Source organism: Paramacrobiotus metropolitanus, unplaced genomic scaffold, assembly GCF_019649055.1.
Source record: "Paramacrobiotus metropolitanus isolate TYO unplaced genomic scaffold, Prichtersi_v1.0 Parri_scaffold0000011, whole genome shotgun sequence".
In the NCBI taxonomy this organism is placed as follows: domain Eukaryota; kingdom Metazoa; phylum Tardigrada; class Eutardigrada; order Parachela; family Macrobiotidae; genus Paramacrobiotus; species Paramacrobiotus metropolitanus.
In genome coordinates, this window is record NW_026570231.1 from 461859 (window position 1) to 483110 (window position 21252).

General features: G+C 39.5%; 5 protein-coding genes across 7 annotated transcripts; 3 read left to right on the forward strand and 2 right to left on the reverse strand.

Moving 5' to 3' along the window:
* Positions 1-1327: 1327 nt before the first annotated feature.
* Positions 1328-10374, forward strand: LOC129583521 (calcium-activated potassium channel slo-1-like). Of its 2 annotated transcripts, XM_055475333.1 has the most exons (25): positions 1328-1342; positions 1535-1686; positions 1752-2085; positions 3005-3066; positions 3148-3247; positions 3331-3442; positions 3546-3697; positions 4669-4857; positions 5074-5165; positions 5290-5353; positions 5650-5699; positions 5791-6049; positions 6129-6293; positions 6500-6581; positions 6745-6779; positions 6959-7104; positions 7189-7277; positions 7381-7528; positions 7601-7713; positions 8083-8129; positions 8225-8449; positions 8558-8945; positions 9073-9347; positions 9521-9571; positions 9742-10374. In XM_055475333.1, exons 2-25 carry the CDS (start codon positions 1607-1609, stop codon positions 10318-10320), a joined length of 3837 nt encoding a protein of 1278 aa, XP_055331308.1. In that variant the 5' UTR covers positions 1328-1342; positions 1535-1606; the 3' UTR covers positions 10321-10374. The 2 variants fall into 2 exon arrangements, with proteins under 2 accessions (XP_055331308.1, XP_055331309.1); XM_055475334.1 differs by lacking the exons at positions 1328-1342; positions 1535-1686 and adding an exon at positions 1354-1530.
* On the reverse strand, positions 10328-13994 carry LOC129583523 (uncharacterized). Its single transcript, XM_055475336.1, has 10 exons — positions 13406-13994; positions 13074-13318; positions 12831-12990; positions 12628-12774; positions 12332-12478; positions 12224-12266; positions 11997-12145; positions 11627-11819; positions 11326-11568; positions 10328-10961 (listed from the first exon to the last, which is right to left on the reverse strand). Exons 1-10 carry the CDS (start codon positions 13480-13482, stop codon positions 10566-10568), a joined length of 1800 nt encoding a protein of 599 aa, XP_055331311.1. The 5' UTR covers positions 13483-13994; the 3' UTR covers positions 10328-10565.
* A 158-nt stretch (positions 13995-14152) lies between these two features.
* LOC129583537 (uncharacterized) lies at positions 14153-15990 on the forward strand. Its single transcript, XM_055475355.1, has 4 exons — positions 14153-14502; positions 14716-14913; positions 15119-15214; positions 15534-15990. Exons 1-4 carry the CDS (start codon positions 14449-14451, stop codon positions 15840-15842), a joined length of 657 nt encoding a protein of 218 aa, XP_055331330.1. The 5' UTR covers positions 14153-14448; the 3' UTR covers positions 15843-15990.
* LOC129583533 (POC1 centriolar protein homolog A-like) lies at positions 15862-18224 on the reverse strand. 2 transcript variants are annotated; one of them, XM_055475350.1, is made up of 8 exons: positions 18031-18224; positions 17810-17948; positions 17551-17630; positions 17110-17201; positions 16934-17042; positions 16762-16832; positions 16474-16697; positions 15862-16258 (listed from the first exon to the last, which is right to left on the reverse strand). In XM_055475350.1, the coding sequence occupies exons 1-8, from the start codon at positions 18082-18084 to the stop codon at positions 16026-16028; spliced, it is 1002 nt and encodes a 333-aa protein (XP_055331325.1). In that variant the 5' UTR covers positions 18085-18224; the 3' UTR covers positions 15862-16025. The 2 variants fall into 2 exon arrangements, with proteins under 2 accessions (XP_055331325.1, XP_055331326.1); XM_055475351.1 differs by having other exon boundaries at positions 18038-18178.
* A 90-nt stretch (positions 18225-18314) lies between these two features.
* LOC129583532 (putative GPI-anchor transamidase) lies at positions 18315-21044 on the forward strand. Its single transcript, XM_055475349.1, has 9 exons — positions 18315-18602; positions 18676-18872; positions 19075-19133; positions 19351-19427; positions 19499-19610; positions 19719-19933; positions 20180-20290; positions 20388-20566; positions 20750-21044. The coding sequence occupies exons 1-9, from the start codon at positions 18531-18533 to the stop codon at positions 20820-20822; spliced, it is 1095 nt and encodes a 364-aa protein (XP_055331324.1). The 5' UTR covers positions 18315-18530; the 3' UTR covers positions 20823-21044.
* The last annotated feature ends 208 nt before the right edge of the window (positions 21045-21252 follow it).

Genomic DNA, 21252 nt, shown 5'->3' on the forward strand with positions numbered 1-21252 from the left:
ATAAAATATTTACTTATATGGTAAATTTCACAAGTGTGTATCTTGTTGCAAGACAACATTAAATTTTTGTCTGATAGCATTAGTCCGGATTGACTAGAGCATGCGCTTCCTGATTCCTTTAATTTTCTACTTTGCGTGCAGTTATTAATACGTATCGAATAAGTACTTGTTTGATTCTTTGCGAGTGACTTCCTAATTGAAAACCGGCACACGCACACCGTTTCTAACTTTTTATATTTGATTAGTAAACTAACACGAACCTGCATGTAGGCCTAGGACAGCCGAAATGCATGATTGTGATTATGAGATTCGAATGGACCATTGAGCATCGTGCTATGGATGTGCTCTGCGTAAGCATGAAAACTGCCTAATAATTACGTAGAAAATTGTTAAGTACTATTCATAATTTATTCATATTGAGACGGTATAATTTTACGAATTAGAAGCTAGCAATGCCACATTCTGCTTCACTTTTGCCCGGAGGTGACGGCGCTTCCCGATTGCGGCAATCTATCAGTCTGCAATTATTAATTTCATCTCACGGTCATGCAAAGCAAAATTTCGAACAATAATGCAATCTTTTCATAATGTTTTCTTGACGGTTACCGAGAATAATAATCCAAACGTTTTTATAAATCATACATATACTTTAAGTTTACGCGTGTATTGGGTTGTAAAATTTTTTCTCCAAGCAGTATGCGTATTTGTTCAGGGAAAAATGAAACGTTTGGTTAGTCAAAAAAGGAAATAAATGCAGTGTTTGTTATTTAGCGTTAATACCACAGCTAGCTTCTCTATTATTTTTACTCAAAATCAAAATATTCTGGAACAGGACAGTAGCCGCCATCCCGCACTTGTAAACATATATCTATATGTGCAAATTGCAATCAAACAAGATAGCAGACAACTGAATCTGAATTTCATTAGCATAACTGTATACAACTGGACGTATATTGTGTGTTTCACAACAAATTATAATATTTGCAGTTCTTCCGATCCGTTTTATACATAAAACCGTTTCCCAATTTCTTACAACAACTTTTGCTGACACACACAACCTTTGTTTTCTTTTCAACGTGTTTCATCATAGCTTAACCTTTTACTAGGACTTGGTGTAAGAATGCATAGTTTTTGAATGCCGCGTTCAATGTTATCATACAGTTGAAAATGTCTATCTTGGCTAACAGTTAACCGTTAAGTTGGCTTATCCGTTCACCGACAATAATATATGTATGCATAACTGCAGCACAGGTTTTTTGGCATGCGTTCTTGTCACATAGAGCGATCGCCGACGTGGTTAAGAACAGAAGATTTTTGGTGCACCATTCTCTAAATATATTGTGTAAGGTAGTCATCGCAAATTTTATGCACGCGCTTATGTCTGTGTGTGTGACACACAATATATTGTGCTACCTTGATCGCATTAATGTGCACATAGTTAGTAATGAAATCCACAGGTAGCACAACAGTTTAGAAGCAGTTCCGGTTTTCCAGTATTCGTGCTGTCGCAAAAGGTGTCTTTTTGCCCATGTAGGTTAAATTATAATTTGATCATCACATTTCCCGGCGCTTCTTGCAACAGAAAAATCCAAAACATTTATTTATCATGGATGCGTCTCAGTGTATTCTTCCAAAGCCGCCCATTGTGCGGCGCAATTACACAGTCATCCCGGGCGAAGAATTAATGTAAAGCATTTCAGTAGTTCTTTCGCTGTATCGATTGTCAATTTATGATGTGATTATGGCTTTAGACTTCCGGCGCCATGCTGGAGACTAGGAACGCCCAATCTTGTTTGGATGTATTTTTTTCTGGGCATCGGCGTTCCACTTTTTGCACTGTTCCTGATAAATTTCAAAAAGATAAAAAATGTTTGCCTACTGAAAATTCGCAAGGGATTCACCTGTAAGCGCGCGACAGCCGACGCGGAAACGGAAGAGAAAGCCGAAATCGCCGAGGAGCTGAATATTGAAGCACCGGCTGTGGATCGGCTTGAACAGCTGGCACAGGCCCGAGCCAATAGATCCAAGCTCGACATATTTCTGGCCGAAGCATCGTCTCCTCAAGCACCACTCGGACAAGTTCTGGTTGGTATAAAAGTGCTGGTCAAGGGTTCACCGTGTACTTATTATTTTTTTATGCGGGCACAATGTAGACTTGATAGTTGATAACAACAGAATTTTTCAGTAGCAACATTTCTGTGGCATTCGTTTGCTGCAATATTCATGGCTGTAGCGCCTTAACGCATTACATAGGCTATTAATATAGTACTAAGTACATAATTAGCTACATCCAGGCTTGCAGTAATTCGGCGCCGAATACTGACAAATCATGTGCATATATGGTTGTAATTGCAGAAACATTGAATATTTTACCTGTAGTTAAACAATCAATCAATATTTTGCAGCATAACGCTGACATCTCCTGAACCGATTTCTTAACAAAGCCAGCGGAACTGGCATTAATAATTTTCCGCACATCTATGCTTGTAATGAATATTCTAATCGATAGTTGCTTCCGTCTAAAACTTTTTTTAAAAAACAACCAAACACTTTGATTCGTCGATTTAATATTACAATAACCAGGATACTGCGGGATACGTGAGGTGCACATGCATTAAGAGGTGGGAATAACCGAGCGTGCCCTTTCGACTCTTCGGTGCTACTACTTGAAAATTTTCGATATCAGTTTTAAGCATATGTAGATATAATATACATGGATTTGCATAGATATAGATTCCTCACGATTTATGTAGATTGTGTGAGAAATTGGTTGCTGTTGTGTGAAAAGTTTTGTTGGTCATAACGCAGATAAATAAAAAAGAAGCAATCGCAATATATTTACATGTATATTGATATGGGCAGTTGTAAATCAGTACAGATAAAGTACGCTCCGAGATTTTAAAAGGTTAATCAGATCAAGATATTAGAAGATTGTTAGCTGTTTGTAATAGAGCGCCAATGAAAAAAGATAAATGTACATTTCAAGCAGTTTAGTGCATTTTAGATGGGAATTGGCGTATTATGCAGCGCGGTCTCTTTGTCGATATACTTGGTGAAAGTGTCGAGGTAAAAAAGCAGTTGTCACATCTGTGTCAACTACATTCTGCAAGTTTGGAGCTACACTTTTTAACGTTTTTATTACTCCAGTAAGGTGGAAAGTTTAGAAATTTGTGGAACACTGCCGAACGCCTACCAAGTGATTGACTTGTGCGCCAATCTCTACATGCTTTGTTTCTTCGTTATACGGGTATAATATAATGGCTTTCTGCATGCAAGTCTGAAGATTAACCTCCGCATTCATGAATTGTATTCTTTTGCATTTTCACACAGCTAGCTGGGTCGGATCGGAAACAAAAAGTGATTACATCCATGTTTTCCGTCGTTGACTATTTTACAATACCCAGTGTTGTGCTGGGTGTCATTCTAAACCGGTATTTTACAGGTGAGCGCTCAATTCGTTATACGATTATTGTGATAATTGTTCATCCTGCTTACCATCGCATACAACATGTGGCGTGGCGATTGATTTGTTTTCTTGCCTTTAGGCTTTGCGTTTTTTCGCGCCTATAATTTTCAGTGGCTAGTGGAAATCCTTGCACATCGGCGCATTCTTCGATCGACAAATTCCGTTCGCTTGGCGAAACTAATTTTCCTTGTCTTTGCTATCATCATTATTGCCGGTGGATTTTTGCACGTGGTAAAGCGCACAATTACATTTTAAATCCATTGTTACTAGATAAGGTTTTTTCTAAATCTGGACTAGTTTAAGTAAAAATTCTGCTACGTACAATCAAACAAAAATAGAAAGCTAAATTACATTTTTTAATTTCTGTCAAGTTTTATTTTAAAGGATACTACAAAATAATACAAAGACTTCTTAGAGAACTAAAATCCAAACAAAAGCATAGAGCAATACAGTTGCAGAATTCGTGCGCTCTGTAGAATAATCACCACCGTCTTCATTGGCAAGAACCGCATTACCCGGCCATTGTTTTGCTACCGTTACAAAAACAACAGTTTATTCAGAATTCTAATAACGAATGTAGATGTGTTGCCAATGTATTAATTAATATCATTTTGTCATAGTGTGCATCAACACCAAAAAGCTGGCAATTATTACGGGATGTCAATCACAACACCTATCGATTACCGTTGACTTTTAGGCTATCTAGAAAAATGGTTTTCCTAATAGGGAGACAAATGCGGTTTCTTCTCAGAAGATATGTCTCGTAAATGTCTTCAGGCTACGATAACGATAATTTTGTTTACTGAATCATCCATTTTCTGGTTTGTTGAAAAGCAGAAACATGCAAATCTAAAGCACGAAATGGAAACATAAATATAAATTTTTATACATATATATATATATATATATATCAAGCACAATTATTAAAATTCTTTCATTTTTTTATATAAACCTTACATACAATTAATGAAATGTGTTTTGAAAATACAATTTTACTGGAACAAGGGTATGATTTTTTCCCGCAAAGGTCTGCATTCTTCGAGTACGATTTTTCTTCATATGGTTGGAAAAAATAAATATTTAGTTTATGCGGTATGTAGCAGTAAAGCTAATTATAAATAACGATAAGTGGATTTGTTCATTTGTTCCTATAACTTTGCCAAATGTACTTGTGTTGATAAGGTATGCGATTTTTCTTGAAGGCAGAAAACATGGGTGACCCTTGGCTGTACGATGTGGATAACGTGCCACTTTACAATGGTCAAGCCATTGTGTTCTTCCGGTGCTTTTTATATGTTTACGGAAGGATTACTCTTCTTGATCTGAGCGGAATGAGAATGTATACCATGCTTGGACGCGTTATCATTTACATCTTCCAAATTCTAGCTTTGGTAAGCTCGAATCCCCGGCATGTCATTAAAAATTTAATGTTTGATACATAGCTTGACGCAGGTATATTTAAGCAGCTATAGTCTTTATGCAATTGAAAAGCATACTATTCAAGTATGCATGCAAATAAATTGTTCGTGGTTCAGTGTTAACTTGTAAACCCAACAAATTTAGAGTTCACACTTTACGTATATGATAAGCACCTTTGGTTTTTATAGGGAATTGTGGCGCGAGCTATTCCACAGATTATTGAACGAGTTAAGCTCAAACCGGACTACGATAAAAAATATACGCCATCCCCTATGTTCTTGTAAGTAACTCGTCTTTCGGGCGTACATCGAATTGCGACGGTATAATTATTATACCTTTAATTTTGGCCATTAAAAACACTTATTTTACAAAAAACATTGTGGTACAACAATGTTGATTTGTAGGCATATAATTGTCTGCGGTCATGTGCGCGCCTCAGCCATGGAAGCGTTTCTTAAGGAATTTTATGTAAGATAGCTGTATGAAAAATACTTGACTTAATAAATGTTCGTTTGCGACAAAATAGTTGTGGGCCAGGAATATCATTATAATGACATTATTCTGCCGTAGTAAATTATGCATAGTGTATGACAGTTATATATATACTTGACAGGTAATGGTGCGTGTACTTACCCTTATAGTCGGTAATGGTGCGTGCCTTATAGTCGGTCGAAAACAGTAACGAACAAGTTAATCATTATAATTACGTACTCTAAAGTGCGGCGCTGTTGGTTCTTGCAAAGTTTATTGTTATCTGTTCACAGCATCCGGACCGGGATATCAGCGAATTTTTCAAAATTGTGATCTTATCCGAGTAAGAGATCATAAACTCGTGGGGTTCATAATTATCCATCTTGCCCAGTATCTCAGAACTCTGAAGAATACAAATGTTTGAAATTTTTGAGAGAAAAACCGGATGAAATTATGGAATCGCTGCAGGAGAGATATTTCAGTCGACTGGATTATCTACGGGGGACAGTTATGAGTCTGAAGGATTTAGCCCGTGTGAATTTGGTGGAAGCCAGAGCTGTATTGATTATTGCCGACCGGACAGCGGCTGACACGGATGCCGAAGACGCGGCTAATATTATGCGCGTAGTATCCATTAAAAATTATAAAGACGACGCACAAGTAATTGTCCAAATAACCCAATATCACAACAAGGTAAAGACGCTACTGTAATACCGCCGCAATCTCAAAAACCTTCCACACAATCACGTTATGTTCCGAAATGTCACGGCAGGCGTATCTGCAAAACATACCCAGCTGGAATCCGGAAAACGGCGACATATGCATTTGCTTAGCAGAACTGCGATTGGGATTGCTAGCACAAAGCTGTTTAGCACCTGGGTTTTCCACCTTGATGGCTAACTTTTTCACTTCAAGGACTTATGACCCAAATAAAAAGGTAATTCTTATAAAAAATAGAATTTATTGATTATTTATTTATTGTATAGTGAATAGAATTTATTGATTGACCTTTGCGGTTGTCACCCTAGAAGTGTTAACAATATTATTATTGATCATGTATCAGCAGGCAGACGCATAAATTGTACAATAATAAGATTCAGCCAGCGTACGGATGCTCAAAAATATAATAATTTTAGTTTTCAGTTTGATGAGGACTGGCAGCGGGATTACGTTCAAGGAACTGCGTTAGAATTATACTGCCGGCCATTTGGAGATGCTTTTGTGGGTATGCTGCTATACGACTGCAGAATCACATCCATAACAGCTGAACTGATTAATCGAACTCAACATTAACCAATTAGTAAAAAACCGAGTTACCTCAAAATCTACAATTCGAGTACACGTAAGAAAAACATCCAAAAAACAACGCAACTGGTGTTTTTATGCAGGTATGACCTTTGCACAGGCATGCGAATTTTGCTATGTAAGTGCACGTGCTCAAGCGAAGCACAAACTGTTCATCACACGCTGATGCTGCAGCGCTTTCGTTTCGATAGTTCACAGTTAAGGTGCCATATTTACTGACAGCATAACCTATCAATATATTCAACATTAAAATATCAGGTAAATTTGACACTGAATGTGATAATAATGTCGCTGCAGAGACGTCTAAAAATTGTCCTGCTGGCAATACAAGCTGATCCGTCAGACATAACAAGTATGCCGCAAATCAATCCGCTACCAACTACAATTATATTGCCGGGAACCTGTGGATATTTCATTGCTGCAGATACGCTAGAAGCCGACCGGTACACAAAGCACTAAAATAACCAGCTGAACGGTAGCTTTGTATTCCGTTGCTGACTATCGTAACATTAATTTAATAATTGTAGTGCGCAGTATTATTGCCCAAAATGTCATGTTGACGTGGAAGATGTCCAGCTGATAAAAAAGTGTAGCTGCAGATCGCTGGATGACCCTGGTAAATACCAGTCTGGTTACACGCATAATTGGCTGCATTTACCTCCTTTGCAATTGATTGCGTTCAACGCGGTAAAGCTATTTTTGAAAGTGTCGTTTTTTAGATCATGATTCTCTAAGAGAAGACGAAGAATCAGATGAACTACGAAAAATCGCGCATCAACAATCGGTTCTAGCGAAAACCGTAAACAAGCTCAATGCAACAGCCGTGGAATCGAAAATCTGGTCGTATATTTGTCGATATCCGGCAACGTGCGTATACTATATTGCGCCTATACTAAGATTTTTTAACAGTGAGATCATGTAATAATTTTATATGATCAGTCCTTCTGCGAGTTTAACGAACATCAGCAAAGCTGACGCGGAAGCGCCTCCAAAAGAGCATGTGATTCCCTGTCCGAAAAACGAAAACAACGAAAGCATGTACGACTCTACAGGTGCGTTACTAAGCTCAAGCAACAAGGAATGTTTTCGGAAATTTGAAGTCAAATAGACTTTACTGTTCAAAAACGAGCTTTTTCACTTTTTTGGCACTTCTCCTGAGTTCTGCATATCATACATTAATAATTATTCAGAAGGTTTCTGATCATTCGCTTCTATGACGTTGCACTAGTGCAAACGAAGCGATCTTTAAGGGGTATGTATATGTATTACGTATACTATATCTGTATAGATATTTTAATGCACTTCGACAATTACTGTAGATCTGACTTAGCTTTAATACGGCGTATATATACTACTCGTATGTTATCATTAACTGATTTACGGAGTTGCATGATATTTTTGCATAACAACTATAATTTTAGGGATGTTTCACTGGGTTCCTTTGCGGACCATGGGTTCTGCCACGGTGGTAAGTTAAGAAACAGCAAACAGAGACAATTTTTTTTGTTATATTACTGCAAACAAAACTAGAAGCCCATACAAATTACTGCATTATCTGGACAGAACAGGAAGAAAGCAGCAACGGCGACCTTTAAGCGCCACATTGTCGTGTGTGTCTTGTCGCAAGAAAAATCCCAGATAATCGGTCTCTCGAGCTTCATTTTTCCTTTACGATCCAGTGTAATCCCGGCTAAAGAGCTATTGGACATCGTGGTTTTGGGTGATCCAAAGTTTCTCGAAAAAGAGTGGAAATATCTGTATAATCTGCCGGGAATCTACATAGTCAAGGTATGCATATCACTGGGGTCTGGGCATGACCATTGTGATAAAAGTCTGAACGGCGACCGTTGTGAAGTCCGGGACCGGTTAGTAAAGCTATTCACGTTTTCGACGCAGGGCACGGCTTTGAATCGGTCTGACTTACGAGCGGTCAATCTAAATTCCTGCACCATGTGCGTCATCCTCGGTGCGCCTAACAGTGCGGAAAAGGTTGCCGATCCATCGATGCTGGACAAGGCCGTAGTGCTGGCCACACTGAATGTGCGGGCCATGAGATTCTCCAAAGACGAAGGACGACTAATCAGCGGAACGGACGAATCGGATACAACTCCAGATTTACCGGCTAAGCCGCTGCTGCAAAGGCAACCGGCACTTTCCACATCCAAAACTGTCAATTCCCTCCAGATTCCGCTCGATACGCGGCCATCACTAACAAGAAAAATTTCCCAACGGCCTTGTCCAAATAGGACGTCGGGATATGAAGTTCCCATCATTACAGATTTAGGTAAAACAAACAAGTTTCTGACGTTCTAGTACTGTTATTTCTTTCGCTTTTAACACGTATACGAAAGTTTCAGGCTGATATTCATGCGATCACCCAATTACTATAGTTGATTGGTGATATTTTGCAGTGCGTGATTCCAATGTAATGTTCTTGGACGAGGAAGACACTGATCTGCCGGGGACAGAATTCTACATGACTCAGCCTTATTGCTGCGGCCGCGCTTTTGCTGCCAGCGTTCTTGATCTCCTTATGATTACGTCCTTTTTTAACCCTACCCTGACGAAAGTTATTCATACGATAATATTCGGAGGCGCTTCTCTAGAGCTGGAACGGATTATGGCAGAAGGAGCGGGATTGATCGGTGGCGAGAATATATCTAAACCAGCGGATGTCACCAACCAAGTAACAAAAAATTAAAATACTTTTAGAAAACCATAAACTGAAATTTGCGCAACCTGTTTGCAAATCTTATAACAACAAGCTCCGGTGCGGCGCAACTTCATAAGATTGTACACAGATTATAGCGGCGCAATGAAAGACGACTGTTTTTATAACTATTTCTCCTCATTACTCAGGTTTCGGTCATTCAGGAGGAAATAAGAGAGGGCTCACTATCGTCACATGTGGTAAGCATAAAACCTTAACAGTCCGTCCGAGTGTTCGTTGGCACGGTACATGTAAAGCAAAGGTCACGTGTAACACTGTATGAATATGTGCATATGTCTAGGCACATACATAGGATCCAAGAGGAAATGGCGATTTCCTTTCATGTTGTAGTGACATAACATTGTTTCAGGGCTCAGCGTATGGCGGTCTGTTCGTGGATGCTTTAAACAGCATGGGTCTAGTGACACTGGGACTCTACCGGAAGCTGTCGCCTGATTCTCCGAAGCGTTATGTGATATGCAATCCACCTGAATCCTTCCCCGTGCAGGCGACAGATCAGATTTTCGCTTTAAAACGCGCCAACTGGCAGTGGCAACCACCGCTAAAACAGCTCCAAACCGCCGCATCATCGCGTAACCGCATCATCGACTTGGATGTGCGCCTACTAAAGGACAAGCTGAGTACAATCAGTCAGGATGTTCTGAATGTACAAGGCCAGTACGAAAACCTGATTGTGGACGACGATGGAGCGATGGTTTTCCGGAAAAGAACCACCACCGGGACCAGTTTTACGGTGCCGCTGGTGCTGTCGGAGAACGGTTCCATAATGATCGATGACAACAGCGACCCGGAAGGTTCGGATACGGACAAAAATACAGTCGAAGAAGATATTATATCTCTTGAGCATAAATTAGCAACCATGAAACGCGATGTACGTGCCATGGAAAACAGATATTTACGTTTAATACGAGGCAGCTTTTCGAAGTAACTTTTTGTAATATTTTCCTTTATTTTTCAAACGAAATGAATAAAACCCCTCACACTTCAAGACTGACAGATCACTAACTCAAAACTTGTTAACGCAGAGGTAGAAATAGTCTCTTTGTTGTAAAACATAAAACAAACGTAAATTACGGATGCGAGAATAGCAGAAAGAATCCGTCCAAAAGTCAAAGCAACGTAAAAGTCAACATCTATTGCTGTAGCGTTAAAGACAATCAATCTGTCTAATGTCTACTTAAATGGACTCGTGGCTGGGCTCTGCGACCAACGAGTAGAAAAAGGCAGTTTCTTCAGGGAATTTAAGTAAAATTCGTGTTTTGATTCTTCTGATTCAAAACAGTTATCGGGCAACTTAAGACGGAATCCTTCACTTCCACTCCCGCTATCGACACCACTACCGGAATCAGAGGACGGTTCCGACGACGCTATCTCGATCGCTTTCGCTGATTTCAGCGTCCGTTCTAGATTTTCAATAACACCCAATGCGATAGCATCTTGCTGCTGAAATCTTGTCAAGGCTTTCGCAATTTCCAAACTCAGATTGTGCTCGTAACATTCCAAATCAACCGAAGTAGAAATACGATTGCTCAAAGACGCCAACACTTCTTCGCGACCCGATAAGTCACTCTACAGTAAAGTAAGTCATGGATTTTGTCAGTATTATTCTCCTGCCGTTTCACAAAAGTTTTGAACTTAGAATTGTAAATCTGTCGTTTATGTGCAAAGCTTGTAGTTCGTTTTGCTATTGACAAGCGAATTAACTATTGAATTATTAATGAATTAACTATTGAATTACGATAACTTTTGAATCACTCTTTTACTACGTCTTATTGTATTGAATTTTCTGCTCTGAGACATCGAACCACAACTATGATCTTCCGAAAGCAAAACCTTTGGTACAAACTTTACACATGAACTGACCGTAGCTGCTCTAAGACACATATCAACCATGGACTTAAGAATAAGTACTGGGTGCCATAACCATACGTACCGGGAATTCATTTGTAACTATCCCAAATAAGCGGGTATCCTTTGAAAAACTGAAGTTCTCCGAGTTCTCCAACAATTTTTTCACCAGTACAACCAAACCGGTACTCGCGGCACAATAATCCTCAATCGCTTCGTTCAACGTTTCCCGCCTAAATTTGGTTGCTGCTAGATGGTAATCCGATATTTTCTGCATAAGATTTTTGAAGTACTGATGCTTTTGATAGCATGCAGTGACAAGAGTGTTCTGTAACGGAACATTTCCTGATGTATAACTTTTCTTTTTGTTCAAGAACTTCACTTACTAGTTGCAAATTCAACTGTATTTCGGAAAACTGGCAATAAGGGATTTCTAAGCCGGTTTCGGGATCAATTCGTGGCACCGGTACGATTGCCGACAGCTTTTCAATTTCCGCATTCAGTTCCGATAAAACCTTGATATAATACTTCTCTTGCGATACTGATACAATATTCTTGATCGCTTTATCCAAGCGCATCCTGAAAACGGGCCACGTAGTACAAAATCTGAGTTTTAGTAAAACCAAATAAGTAAATTAAAAAATCTTAAAAATAGTGATGTAATAATATGTACGAGTTGTCCCAGTGCACGTCTGAAAATTGCAGAACACCACTACCACAGAATGGACAGATATCCGCTGAGCTGGTTTTACTCACTTGAAGCTAATCTTTTGAATTTTGACAATCTGTTCTCTGTTGGAAACTACTTCATCGGTCAATCTGGTCATCACAGCATGGTTCTTCTGTTTTTCAATTTCGCATTTCTTGATTTGCTCCTTGAGATCGGAATAATGACTGAGAATTCTCTACAGTACAGTGCCAAACGTCAAATAAATAATATTCTATTTGTAGCTAAAGAGATCAAATTGTCACGCAGTACTAACCAGCACAACGTTTTCTCCATCATGAATCGAGGGGCGTACATCCCTAAAAAAAAGCACACAATTTTGACATCAAAACTCTCGGGAGCACAGTCAACGTAGAACACATACTGTAAGACATGATCCATCGCCAAAAGTGTGTTCTGCTGCTTCGCGTCGCCGAACGTTTGCTTGAATAGTTCCATAAAATCCCACAGCGAATGATAACCAGTCAATAATTTGTCGACGCGAAAATCAATTTTAGACTGAAGCATTCCGCTGCAACGCATCAGCCATTATGGTCAATATACGACATCCAATCACATAAGTGACAGAATTTTATACCGCTACTGACTCGAATTGATAGCAGAATTTATGGAGTACGAACTACGAACTGATTTTAACAATTTTTTTAACATATTTCTCACATATAACGGTCCTCTTGGCCAATGCTTTTACCGTCAGCCGACGTTTTCCCCTTTGTTTTATTTTCGCGTTCCATGACAGGTTCAGTAATATGACCGATCAACTCCATGCAGCGGGATGGAAGGCGCATTTGTTCGGAATCTTCCAACCTACCAGTTACAAACGACTGGAAACGTTACCGCAACAAAACTTAAATGTAATTTACGCTGCTCGTGGGTGTAGATATTCGCTGGTGGCTGCAAAATCCTTGACGCCATTGCCCATGCGATCAGCGGATGACGCAGCCAAATCCACAGCTTTGTCCATCAGCGCGATTTTGCTGGGACCACAAATGGCAGCACAATGAGCATCGAATCCTTCCATCTCTGTCAGCAGTTCATTAGTCAATATTTAGATGAAAATTCGACATACACGGTAATTATTTCCGCATAAATCTATGTGAGCAGACCTTTAGCTAGTAATTTCTGCTCTTTCTTGTCCAGATGCATTTTGATAACGTGCAAGACACTTTCAGTGAATGCCGTGAACTTGATTTCTTGGGTGAGCTGATCTTGCAATTCTTTCTTGGTGGGGGGTCGCGAGGGAAAATTAATTCTGGACGCAGCAGCTTCGTAACCCGTCCGCTTGCTGGGATGGTTTACCACATTCCGAATCACGGCCAGAATTTCCTGCCCGCATTCAAGTTCTGCAAGTCTATGGAGAAATCTGGTATGAGAGCAGCACACCAATTATGCAATCGTTTATTTACTTCGTCCAGAACGCTGAGCTTGTCGCACTTACTTCTCAATTTTAAGTCCCACATTGGAATCATGGATGTTCAGCTTTTTCTTGATATCGTTGGCCAGTTCGCGATCCATTTGAATGATTTGATTCAAACCAGTACTGTACACTTGGCCAGTCACAAAAAACGCAAAATAGCAAACGGCAGTGCTCTCAAGGAGTAAAATTATACGGATTTACTTATTAGAATCGCACTCGGTTACGATATTTTCTCACAACTCGAAACCCAAGGCAAAATTTATTCATGGTTAGACTATGGTTCTTAATAATATTAATGATCCGGATCAATCAGCAATTGATCCACTTCCAGCACTCCACTTTCAGCGGATTATGGCATTATGCTTCAGCGCCATAAAGCATCCAAACCAGAAATTAATATGATCATGTTGCACAAATGAATGCAGCCAAGTTGAGTCAACTGATTCACTTCTATGTCACTTCATGTAGAAAAAATCCCGGAAGATGCGTCTGCTATCGTTCAATCGTCAGATGTTCTACGATTAAAAATTTTCTTCATTTTTTGCATACCTAACTGGTAAGTAAAAAACTAAAACAGAAACAGTGAGAAACCAAGCAAGCGCAAGCGCAAGTCTTTACGCAAGCTGCTCATAATAGGTCGCCGGCGGGAAACAGTTCTTGAAAACGACGCATTAGCAACCCCCACGGTAGGCGCGTTATCAGCAAAGGAATCCTGTAGTAGAGAGTGAAACTCCACTCCACTACATAATTGTGGGTTTACCACTTTACCTTATGGTGAGTGGATCGATTAATAATATCATTTATTAGTCCACTATTTTTATAACGATAAATTACAAAGACTTAATAGAAATTGCAGAATTATGATATACTTATATATATCTACAAGTTAATTTATAACAAGTTGTATGCTAAAGCTAAAGCAGTACTCCTGTAATACGTTTGTCTCGGAGCTCTCTTGTGTTTACTCTCGATATGGAGCGGATAAGTTAAAGTACTTTATTTTTTTGAGCGTCTGTTCCCTTGTGTTATGGTTATGACTGCTTTCATACGCTCGAAGAAGCAAAATGCCCAAACCTCTTTCCCAAGATGCGGTGGATATCATCCGGTATATGGCGGAGGTGCGTGAACGTATTTTACGAAAACAACATTAACAATAACAAGTAGAAGGACTGATGAGTAATAATATAACTATATCTGTATTAAAATCTTGGTATTCCATTGTCTGTGTAACACATAGTACTCAGTAATAGTAATTTTAAGTTTTTAGTTACGAAGTAATTTTTTAACTTGTGAGCTGTAAGTTATCAGTTAACAAGTGTTGTCTTTTTCAGGAGAATAAGCTGGACTGTGCTACCATTGCTGCGTTGATTGGAAAACAGCGTTCGTTCATCCAAAGGATTCTCAAGCGCGTCGATCCTCTCACCGGAGAACTCACTGTCGCAAAGGCAGGACGGCACCAGAAAACGTCGGAATCAGAAAATGATCGAATCCGTCAAATGGCGCTTCAAAATCCATACATCGGTTGCGAAGTACTTGTGTACTCTGATATGCTAATTATTAATTAATAATGTTAATAATTTCTTCCCCAATTTCTGTTTAAGTTTTGTATATGTACAGTACACTGCACAGAGTACAGCGCAGATTGCTTGAGTATGGGATCGGTATATACTTAATTCACAGTAAATGTTAATCGCCACAGTGTTACAAATGGGATTTAAGTTTGCTTTTTTGCAGGCCTTGACATCCATGTACAATGAATTAGTTGCTCCCCCTGACAGAAGAATTTCGAAATCCAGCATCCACAGGCGATTGAAGAGTGTTGGCATTAAGGTAATTACGTAAGGAATTTACAGTAGAAGTGTAGAAAATATGGGATATCTTATAAAGATATGTCGATTTTTTTCGTGGCATAATTTTTGAAGAATTGTATATCGCAGTCTGACTGGGCCGGGGATTGCAAAATTCGGGAAGTGAGACACTTCAATTCAAACAGTGAAACATGTCAGATAATGAAGCGATTGGAAAATATGATTTCTTTGAGCGATGCTTTCCCTCATGCATGAATCCTCCTCAAGTAGCAACTTCACTGTCACTAGCAGCACCGGGATGATACAGTACTTGATGAAATGCTCATTGTTGAATGTTGTAGGTTGTTAAAATATCGGCCGCTGATCCAGAATTACACAAATTCAAACAGTTCCCTAATTCAAAACATATTTGGAAATTCGAAACAATAAACAAGAAAAACCGAGCAAGCAGACGGCAGCCCGAAGTGGAGCAAATCGAAATGGATACGGTTGAATCGATTTCCATAGAGTTTCCTCAACTGGTTTATCCGACCTTTGCTCTACCGATGCCGACATCCATTGTGCCTCCGGAAATAGCAGAATGCCAAGATACAGACAATATTGAGATTTTTGTGTATCCACCAGGGCGCCCAGCGATACAGCTGCAATGAGACTTGTACATGTTTTCGCTATTCATATTGCAGTTTATTGACAGACGTACAGACTGTATGATTTCCTTTTGTTTCACAAAGTCGGGTTTCAAAAATGCACAACAAAACGGGGAGTGTTGCACAACAGTGAGATCAAATAAACAATACCGAAAAATTTACCACTACAATAAAATTGGATCAAGGTCATGAAAAATTTGTTTTCCATATTAGAACTCTTTCGTCGCTGCCGGCAGAAGCAAAGAATTTCCCCGTAGGAGCAAATCTAATGAAAGAAACCGGGCCTTCGTGTCCGTATAGAGTGTATATTAGGTGTCCCTCAACAGCATCCATGATCTTCAAAGTCGAATCCGCGGACGAGGACAACAAGTGAGATCCCGACGGACTGAACGATACACAGGTAGTAGCGTCATCATGCACTGGAAAAAAAATTCCATTTGTCATACCAATTAGTTTCTATTTATATAAATTAGATATTACTACTCATCAATACACATGACGTCGCATGCAGTTTAATCACCACTAGTCTCAAATGCCAGCAACCCGTAACTCAAACAGCAAAGCTTCGCGACTGCCTTGTGGTAAACATTGTTAAAAATTCATTAAGAAGTGTAACTGCTTGACCGCTTAATACCTCGGTAAAGTTGCAACAGTTCATGCTTCCGGCAATCCCACACCTTAACGCAACCGTCTTCGATTGCCGCAGCAAAATAGTTACCGGATGGATGGTAAGCGACAGACCTGGTGGCACCACCGAAGGAATCATAAGACCGGATACAGCAGTTATCTTTTACACTCCAAGATTTTATCGTTCCATCGCTGCTACCGGATAACAGAATGGAATTATCGGGAGAGTAGCTGTAAAAAAAATTCTTTTTTCTGGCTGACGCTTCCACGCAAAAAATAATAATGTGATTTTTACCTGACAGCATTCACCCAATTGGAATGGCCGGTATAACTGGTTAAAAATGTGAAGCGTCTGGTATCCCAAATCTGTAACGTGGAAATGTACAAGTACATAAGTAATACTTACTTTACAGATGTACTATGTCAATTCATTGTCATTACAGCAGACATCTAAATAACCACCGTACTTTGATTGATTTATCATGGGAACAAGATACGAAGGATAATCCATCAGTGGAATAATCTATCGCCGAAACGCTTCCAGAATGTGCCGCCAGCATCATCGATTCAGCCCGTCTAAAGGTATAAACTCCCAACATGCATCGAACAATCCCCTCGAATACATATCAAAGCACTGACATACACTCCGGGGATCCATATCCTGATAGTTTTATCACGAGATCCAGACGCTAAAATATGACCTTCCTTAGCATACCGCACGCACAGCACAACCTCCTAGAACAGAAAGGCAAGCGGGTTGGCATGTTGAATCGATGGCAGGGCTAATTTAGCAGAGCAAAGAAAATATCCGAAGTGTTTCGCAATTTTGGAAAACGGAATAAATTTCGAAGAAACAAATTTCTCCAGCAACGACGCTGTGTTGCTACTACAAAATTCCGTTGAAAGTGAATACCAGATACGTATTTAATTGCGCTGACCAGTTCGATACCAAACAAAACTTCTGCAGTCTTCCAAATAAGCTACACGAGCTCATAAGGGCTTTTCATTTAGCACAAGTAGAATGTTGCTACCACTACATGATAAGTCTACACCCATCCCTAAATAAAAATTTTCTGCAACGTACCCTGTGACCGATGAGCCTGTGAGCGCGGGTATCCGGCTTAACGTTCCAGAGCCCAACAGAGCCGTCCGCATTGGCAGTAACTACAACAACTTGACATTACATAATTTTAGCAACTAAAAAACTCGCATCGTACGGAGAATGGTTGCTCGTAGTACGAGCCTAGTACTGCACAAGTTATTGTATGTCCCAATTTTCGAACATACAAAATGCGAGCGGAGAGTTTTTCAAGCGGACTTTAAAAGATAAGAATTATTATTACCAATCTGGTATTTCAACGGGTGGAAATCTAGAGCACTGATGATGGAGCGTTGTCCTTCCAGCACTCGCACTAGTTCTGGAGCGGATTCCGAATCTTCCATTACCTCCTTCTCTGCAGTATTTCCATTCGTTTTCCCAGCCTGCAGTTAGCACGAAATTCCCACAAACCGTTCAGCAATTTAATGATAGGTATTTCAGCGAACGCGCAAGTATTCGTCTTACCTCATACCTGGAACGTTTTTCGGGATTGATCCCAGTCCCAGGCGCACGGTACATCACGCGAAACTCAGCGAAGGACAGTATAAGTTTGCACCATGCAAATTTTAATAATTAAGATTTTGGATAATAAATTTTTCCAATTAAAAGCGCCTGGTGAGTCCCAGCTGAATTGTTGTGATTCTGTGAAATAATGCCAAATACAGCAGTATTAAAAAAATTTATCTAAATGTTTGTGACGTCACTGCGAGATAGCTCCGCCTTTTCTTCGCGCAAGCCCTGTTGAGAAATACCGCTCGCACAAAATGGTTTTTAAATTTTAATTTCCCCTTGCGATTTTTTAGGCTGTTTCTAACATAATTTTTGTGAGAACATAAGCAGCGAGTAAAGGATTCTTGATGTTAAGTGACGGTAGCCATTCCAATTCGAGCAATTTCTTGTAGCTGTGCCTCGCTTCTGGCTCTGGCTCCGCACAGATCCCATCGCATACGCGACTTTCAAAAAGGATGGATCGAGAACATCGACATCCGTTCTCAACAACACCAAGCATAAAGTCTGTATGCATTACGGTTATTCTGGTAAGTTATTCTGGTATTTTTTGTTAAAATGCCGGAATCTATTAAACGCTCTACCAGGGATTTCATTGTGTAGATCTGCCTGATCGTGTCGCTAATATTGTCCTGGCTGCCCGTTGTTGGTGCTGCGTCCCGCTCAGACAATGCCAAATCACACCACACCAATAACTGGGCTGTTATTGTTTGCACATCGCGTTTCTGGTTTAATTATCGACACGTTGCGAATGCTTTATCCATGTATCGGAGTGTTAAGCGCCTTGGCATACCTGACAGGTAATGCAGTTTTTAATTTTACCCATTTTTGGTACTTGGTGGCGATACATAAAATAACGTATAACTCATACGAATTTCATTGTTAAATCACTTAAATGTGCAGCTTTCTTTTCGCATGTGCTTGTAGCTGCCCTGAAAATAATGTTTTTCACTTGTGTGAATAATTTCATTGGTATTTCTGAAAATGCCCTTCTGGTTTTAGTCAGATCATTTTGATGTTGGCCGATGATATGCCATGCAATGCGCGAAACCCTCGCCCAGGTAATGCACGTATAGTACATATTCCTGATTATTTGGTCATGCATTAGGTGTTCGATACAGTCTGGTCAAACACCTTTCGTGAAATCCTTTTTGTTACCTAGTAGTTATTATGAGAGTAACGGTGCTGTTGAAATTAATGCTGCTTATTATTTTTATAATATGTTTTGCTTCGTATATTTTGGTTCGGGCGATATTCTTACTGGGGATTTATTTGCAGGTGCGGTATTCAATAACGCTCATCGCCACATTAATGTTTATGGTGACGATGTTGAAGTGGATTACCGTGGTTATGAGGTCCGTTTAGAATTTCATTTCGTTAAGCATTATTATGTATGTATCTGTTCATGAAACAATAATTTTTTCAGGTGACTGTAGAGAATTTCATTCGACTGCTGACAGGAAGACTGCCACCTGGTACACCTCGCAGCAAGCAGTTATTGACAGATGATGGTAGCAACATCTTCATTTATATGACCGGTGCGCATGTTTTTGTAATTTTTGACATCATGTGATAATGCCACTGGTGTCGATAGGTGTATTCTGCTCTACTTTAAGAGCTTCATCAGGCTGCAAGTTGCATTTTAGGTCACGGAGGCGATGGATTTTTAAAATTCCAAGACCATGAAGAGATTTCTGATATTGAGTTGGCGGATGCATTTCAGCAGATGCATGAGAAAAAACGTTATAACCAGATTCTATTCATGATCGATACCTGTCAAGCGGTCAGCATGTACAAAAAACATTACTCGCCCAATATTGTTAGCATTGCCAGCAGCCAAGTGGGTCAAGATTCTTATTCTGTGAGTTTAAATAACGGAAAAAGTTTTGAACATATTTCTATGACTTGATCATTATCATCGCTATGAATGTTTTTGTTGTGCGACATATTGCAGGATAAAAAATGTATCTCTGTTAGTTGATAAGGGAATTGTTAGTGACACTCTTCGTTAGCAGAAAATACGACGGCTGAACAGTTTTAATAGCGCCGTTGTTGTGTTATAGTTATTATTATAATAATTGTGGTTAACTATCATTATTGTTTCCAGCATCACCACGATACTGCAATCGGAGTATACGTGATTGACCGCTACACGTATTATGCATTGGAATTTCTGGAACGAGTTACACCTTCGAGTAAAAAAACTCTGTCTGACCTGGTACGTTTTTTACGGATTTTGAGTCCGATTTGGAATGGGATGCATGCTCCATAATTTCTTTCGCACCCGTTCATAAAAATATAATTTTGCTATTTAGTTCAAGGTGTGTCCACAAGAAACCTGTATTTCGACACCGGGTCATCGATGGGATTTATTGGAAAGGAAACCGGAAGAAATTCTTGTTACAGAATTTTTAGCAGGAAGCCGGGAAGTCAAACCATTGCAATTCAAGTTGGATCTGTTAAATATCACCATTGAATCTCTTCCCGAAGAAAGGTAGGAATTATAAATACATTTTATATGATATCCAATTGCTACCACGTCATTTTATGCATAACTGCAGCATAGATGTGCTGAAGTTTTAGAAATGTTCAGCATTGGTACATCTCTGAGACTGATGCATGTTACAGTACAACGTAACGGTGAATTGATGTGTAATTTCCGTGATTTAATCTTTAGATGCCTGTCCTGTGAAATTCCGAAAAGTGCAAAGTTATCCCTGACATTTGTGGATCCTTTCCAGCAGAGTTGAAAATATTATGAGCGAGCAGCTATCTGACGATTCTAACGTTATTGTCTCCGCGAGGGCAATGTATATTTTTGTACCGTAAGTTTGCGTGTGTTGTAAATTGTAATGTAAGCCTTATAGCCAGTGCCGTTTATTTCGGAATCCTGTGATATTACTTTTTTTGTTCACATCTTTGTTGTTTACTTTGCGACTTTATGTAACAACTTCAAGAATAATAAATATTAAACAGAACTAGAAGTGGTTAATTATTTGCATAAGTTAACAGAATTGCAAGGTTCAGAATAATTAAGATACAGCCTTCGCAAGCTGGTCGTTTAGAATGATCCCCGACGAACAGATAAGATTGCACACGGCTGATGCGACGATAGTAACTGAACTCGGCTATCTGTTTGTGAGCAGCTGATAATCATTCTGAATAAGCACTGTTACCTGG

Excerpts from the sequence above, each read along its gene's own strand:
- LOC129583533 (XM_055475350.1), bottom strand. The coding sequence starts at position 18,084 with ATGTACCGTGCGCCTGGGACTGGGATCAATCCCGAAAAACGTTCCAGG. Across the intron at positions 17,631-17,809 it reads CCCGTTGAAATACCAGATTG|TTACTGCCAATGCGGACGGC; the intron begins GTAATAATAATT and ends AAGTTGTTGTAG. Across the intron at positions 16,698-16,761 it reads AATTGGGTGAATGCTGTCAG|CTACTCTCCCGATAATTCCA; the intron begins GTAAAAATCACA and ends TTTTTTTTACAG.
- LOC129583537 (XM_055475355.1), top strand. The coding sequence starts at position 14,449 with ATGCCCAAACCTCTTTCCCAAGATGCGGTGGATATCATCCGGTATATG. Across the intron at positions 14,914-15,118 it reads ATCCATACATCGGTTGCGAA|GCCTTGACATCCATGTACAA; the intron begins GTACTTGTGTAC and ends GCTTTTTTGCAG. Across the intron at positions 15,215-15,533 it reads TGAAGAGTGTTGGCATTAAG|GTTGTTAAAATATCGGCCGC; the intron begins GTAATTACGTAA and ends TGAATGTTGTAG.
- LOC129583532 (XM_055475349.1), top strand. The coding sequence starts at position 18,531 with ATGGATCGAGAACATCGACATCCGTTCTCAACAACACCAAGCATAAAG. Across the intron at positions 18,603-18,675 it reads TATGCATTACGGTTATTCTG|ATCTGCCTGATCGTGTCGCT; the intron begins GTAAGTTATTCT and ends TTCATTGTGTAG. Across the intron at positions 20,291-20,387 it reads AAAAAACTCTGTCTGACCTG|TTCAAGGTGTGTCCACAAGA; the intron begins GTACGTTTTTTA and ends TTTGCTATTTAG.
- LOC129583523 (XM_055475336.1), bottom strand. The coding sequence starts at position 13,482 with ATGGATCGCGAACTGGCCAACGATATCAAGAAAAAGCTGAACATCCAT. Across the intron at positions 12,267-12,331 it reads GCGATGGATCATGTCTTACA|GGATGTACGCCCCTCGATTC; the intron begins GTATGTGTTCTA and ends GCTTTTTTTTAG. Across the intron at positions 10,962-11,325 it reads TAGTTACAAATGAATTCCCG|AGTGACTTATCGGGTCGCGA; the intron begins GTACGTATGGTT and ends ACTTTACTGTAG.
- LOC129583521 (XM_055475333.1), top strand. The coding sequence starts at position 1,607 with ATGGATGCGTCTCAGTGTATTCTTCCAAAGCCGCCCATTGTGCGGCGC. Across the intron at positions 1,687-1,751 it reads ATCCCGGGCGAAGAATTAAT|ACTTCCGGCGCCATGCTGGA; the intron begins GTAAAGCATTTC and ends TTATGGCTTTAG. Across the intron at positions 2,086-3,004 it reads CACCACTCGGACAAGTTCTG|ATGGGAATTGGCGTATTATG; the intron begins GTTGGTATAAAA and ends AGTGCATTTTAG.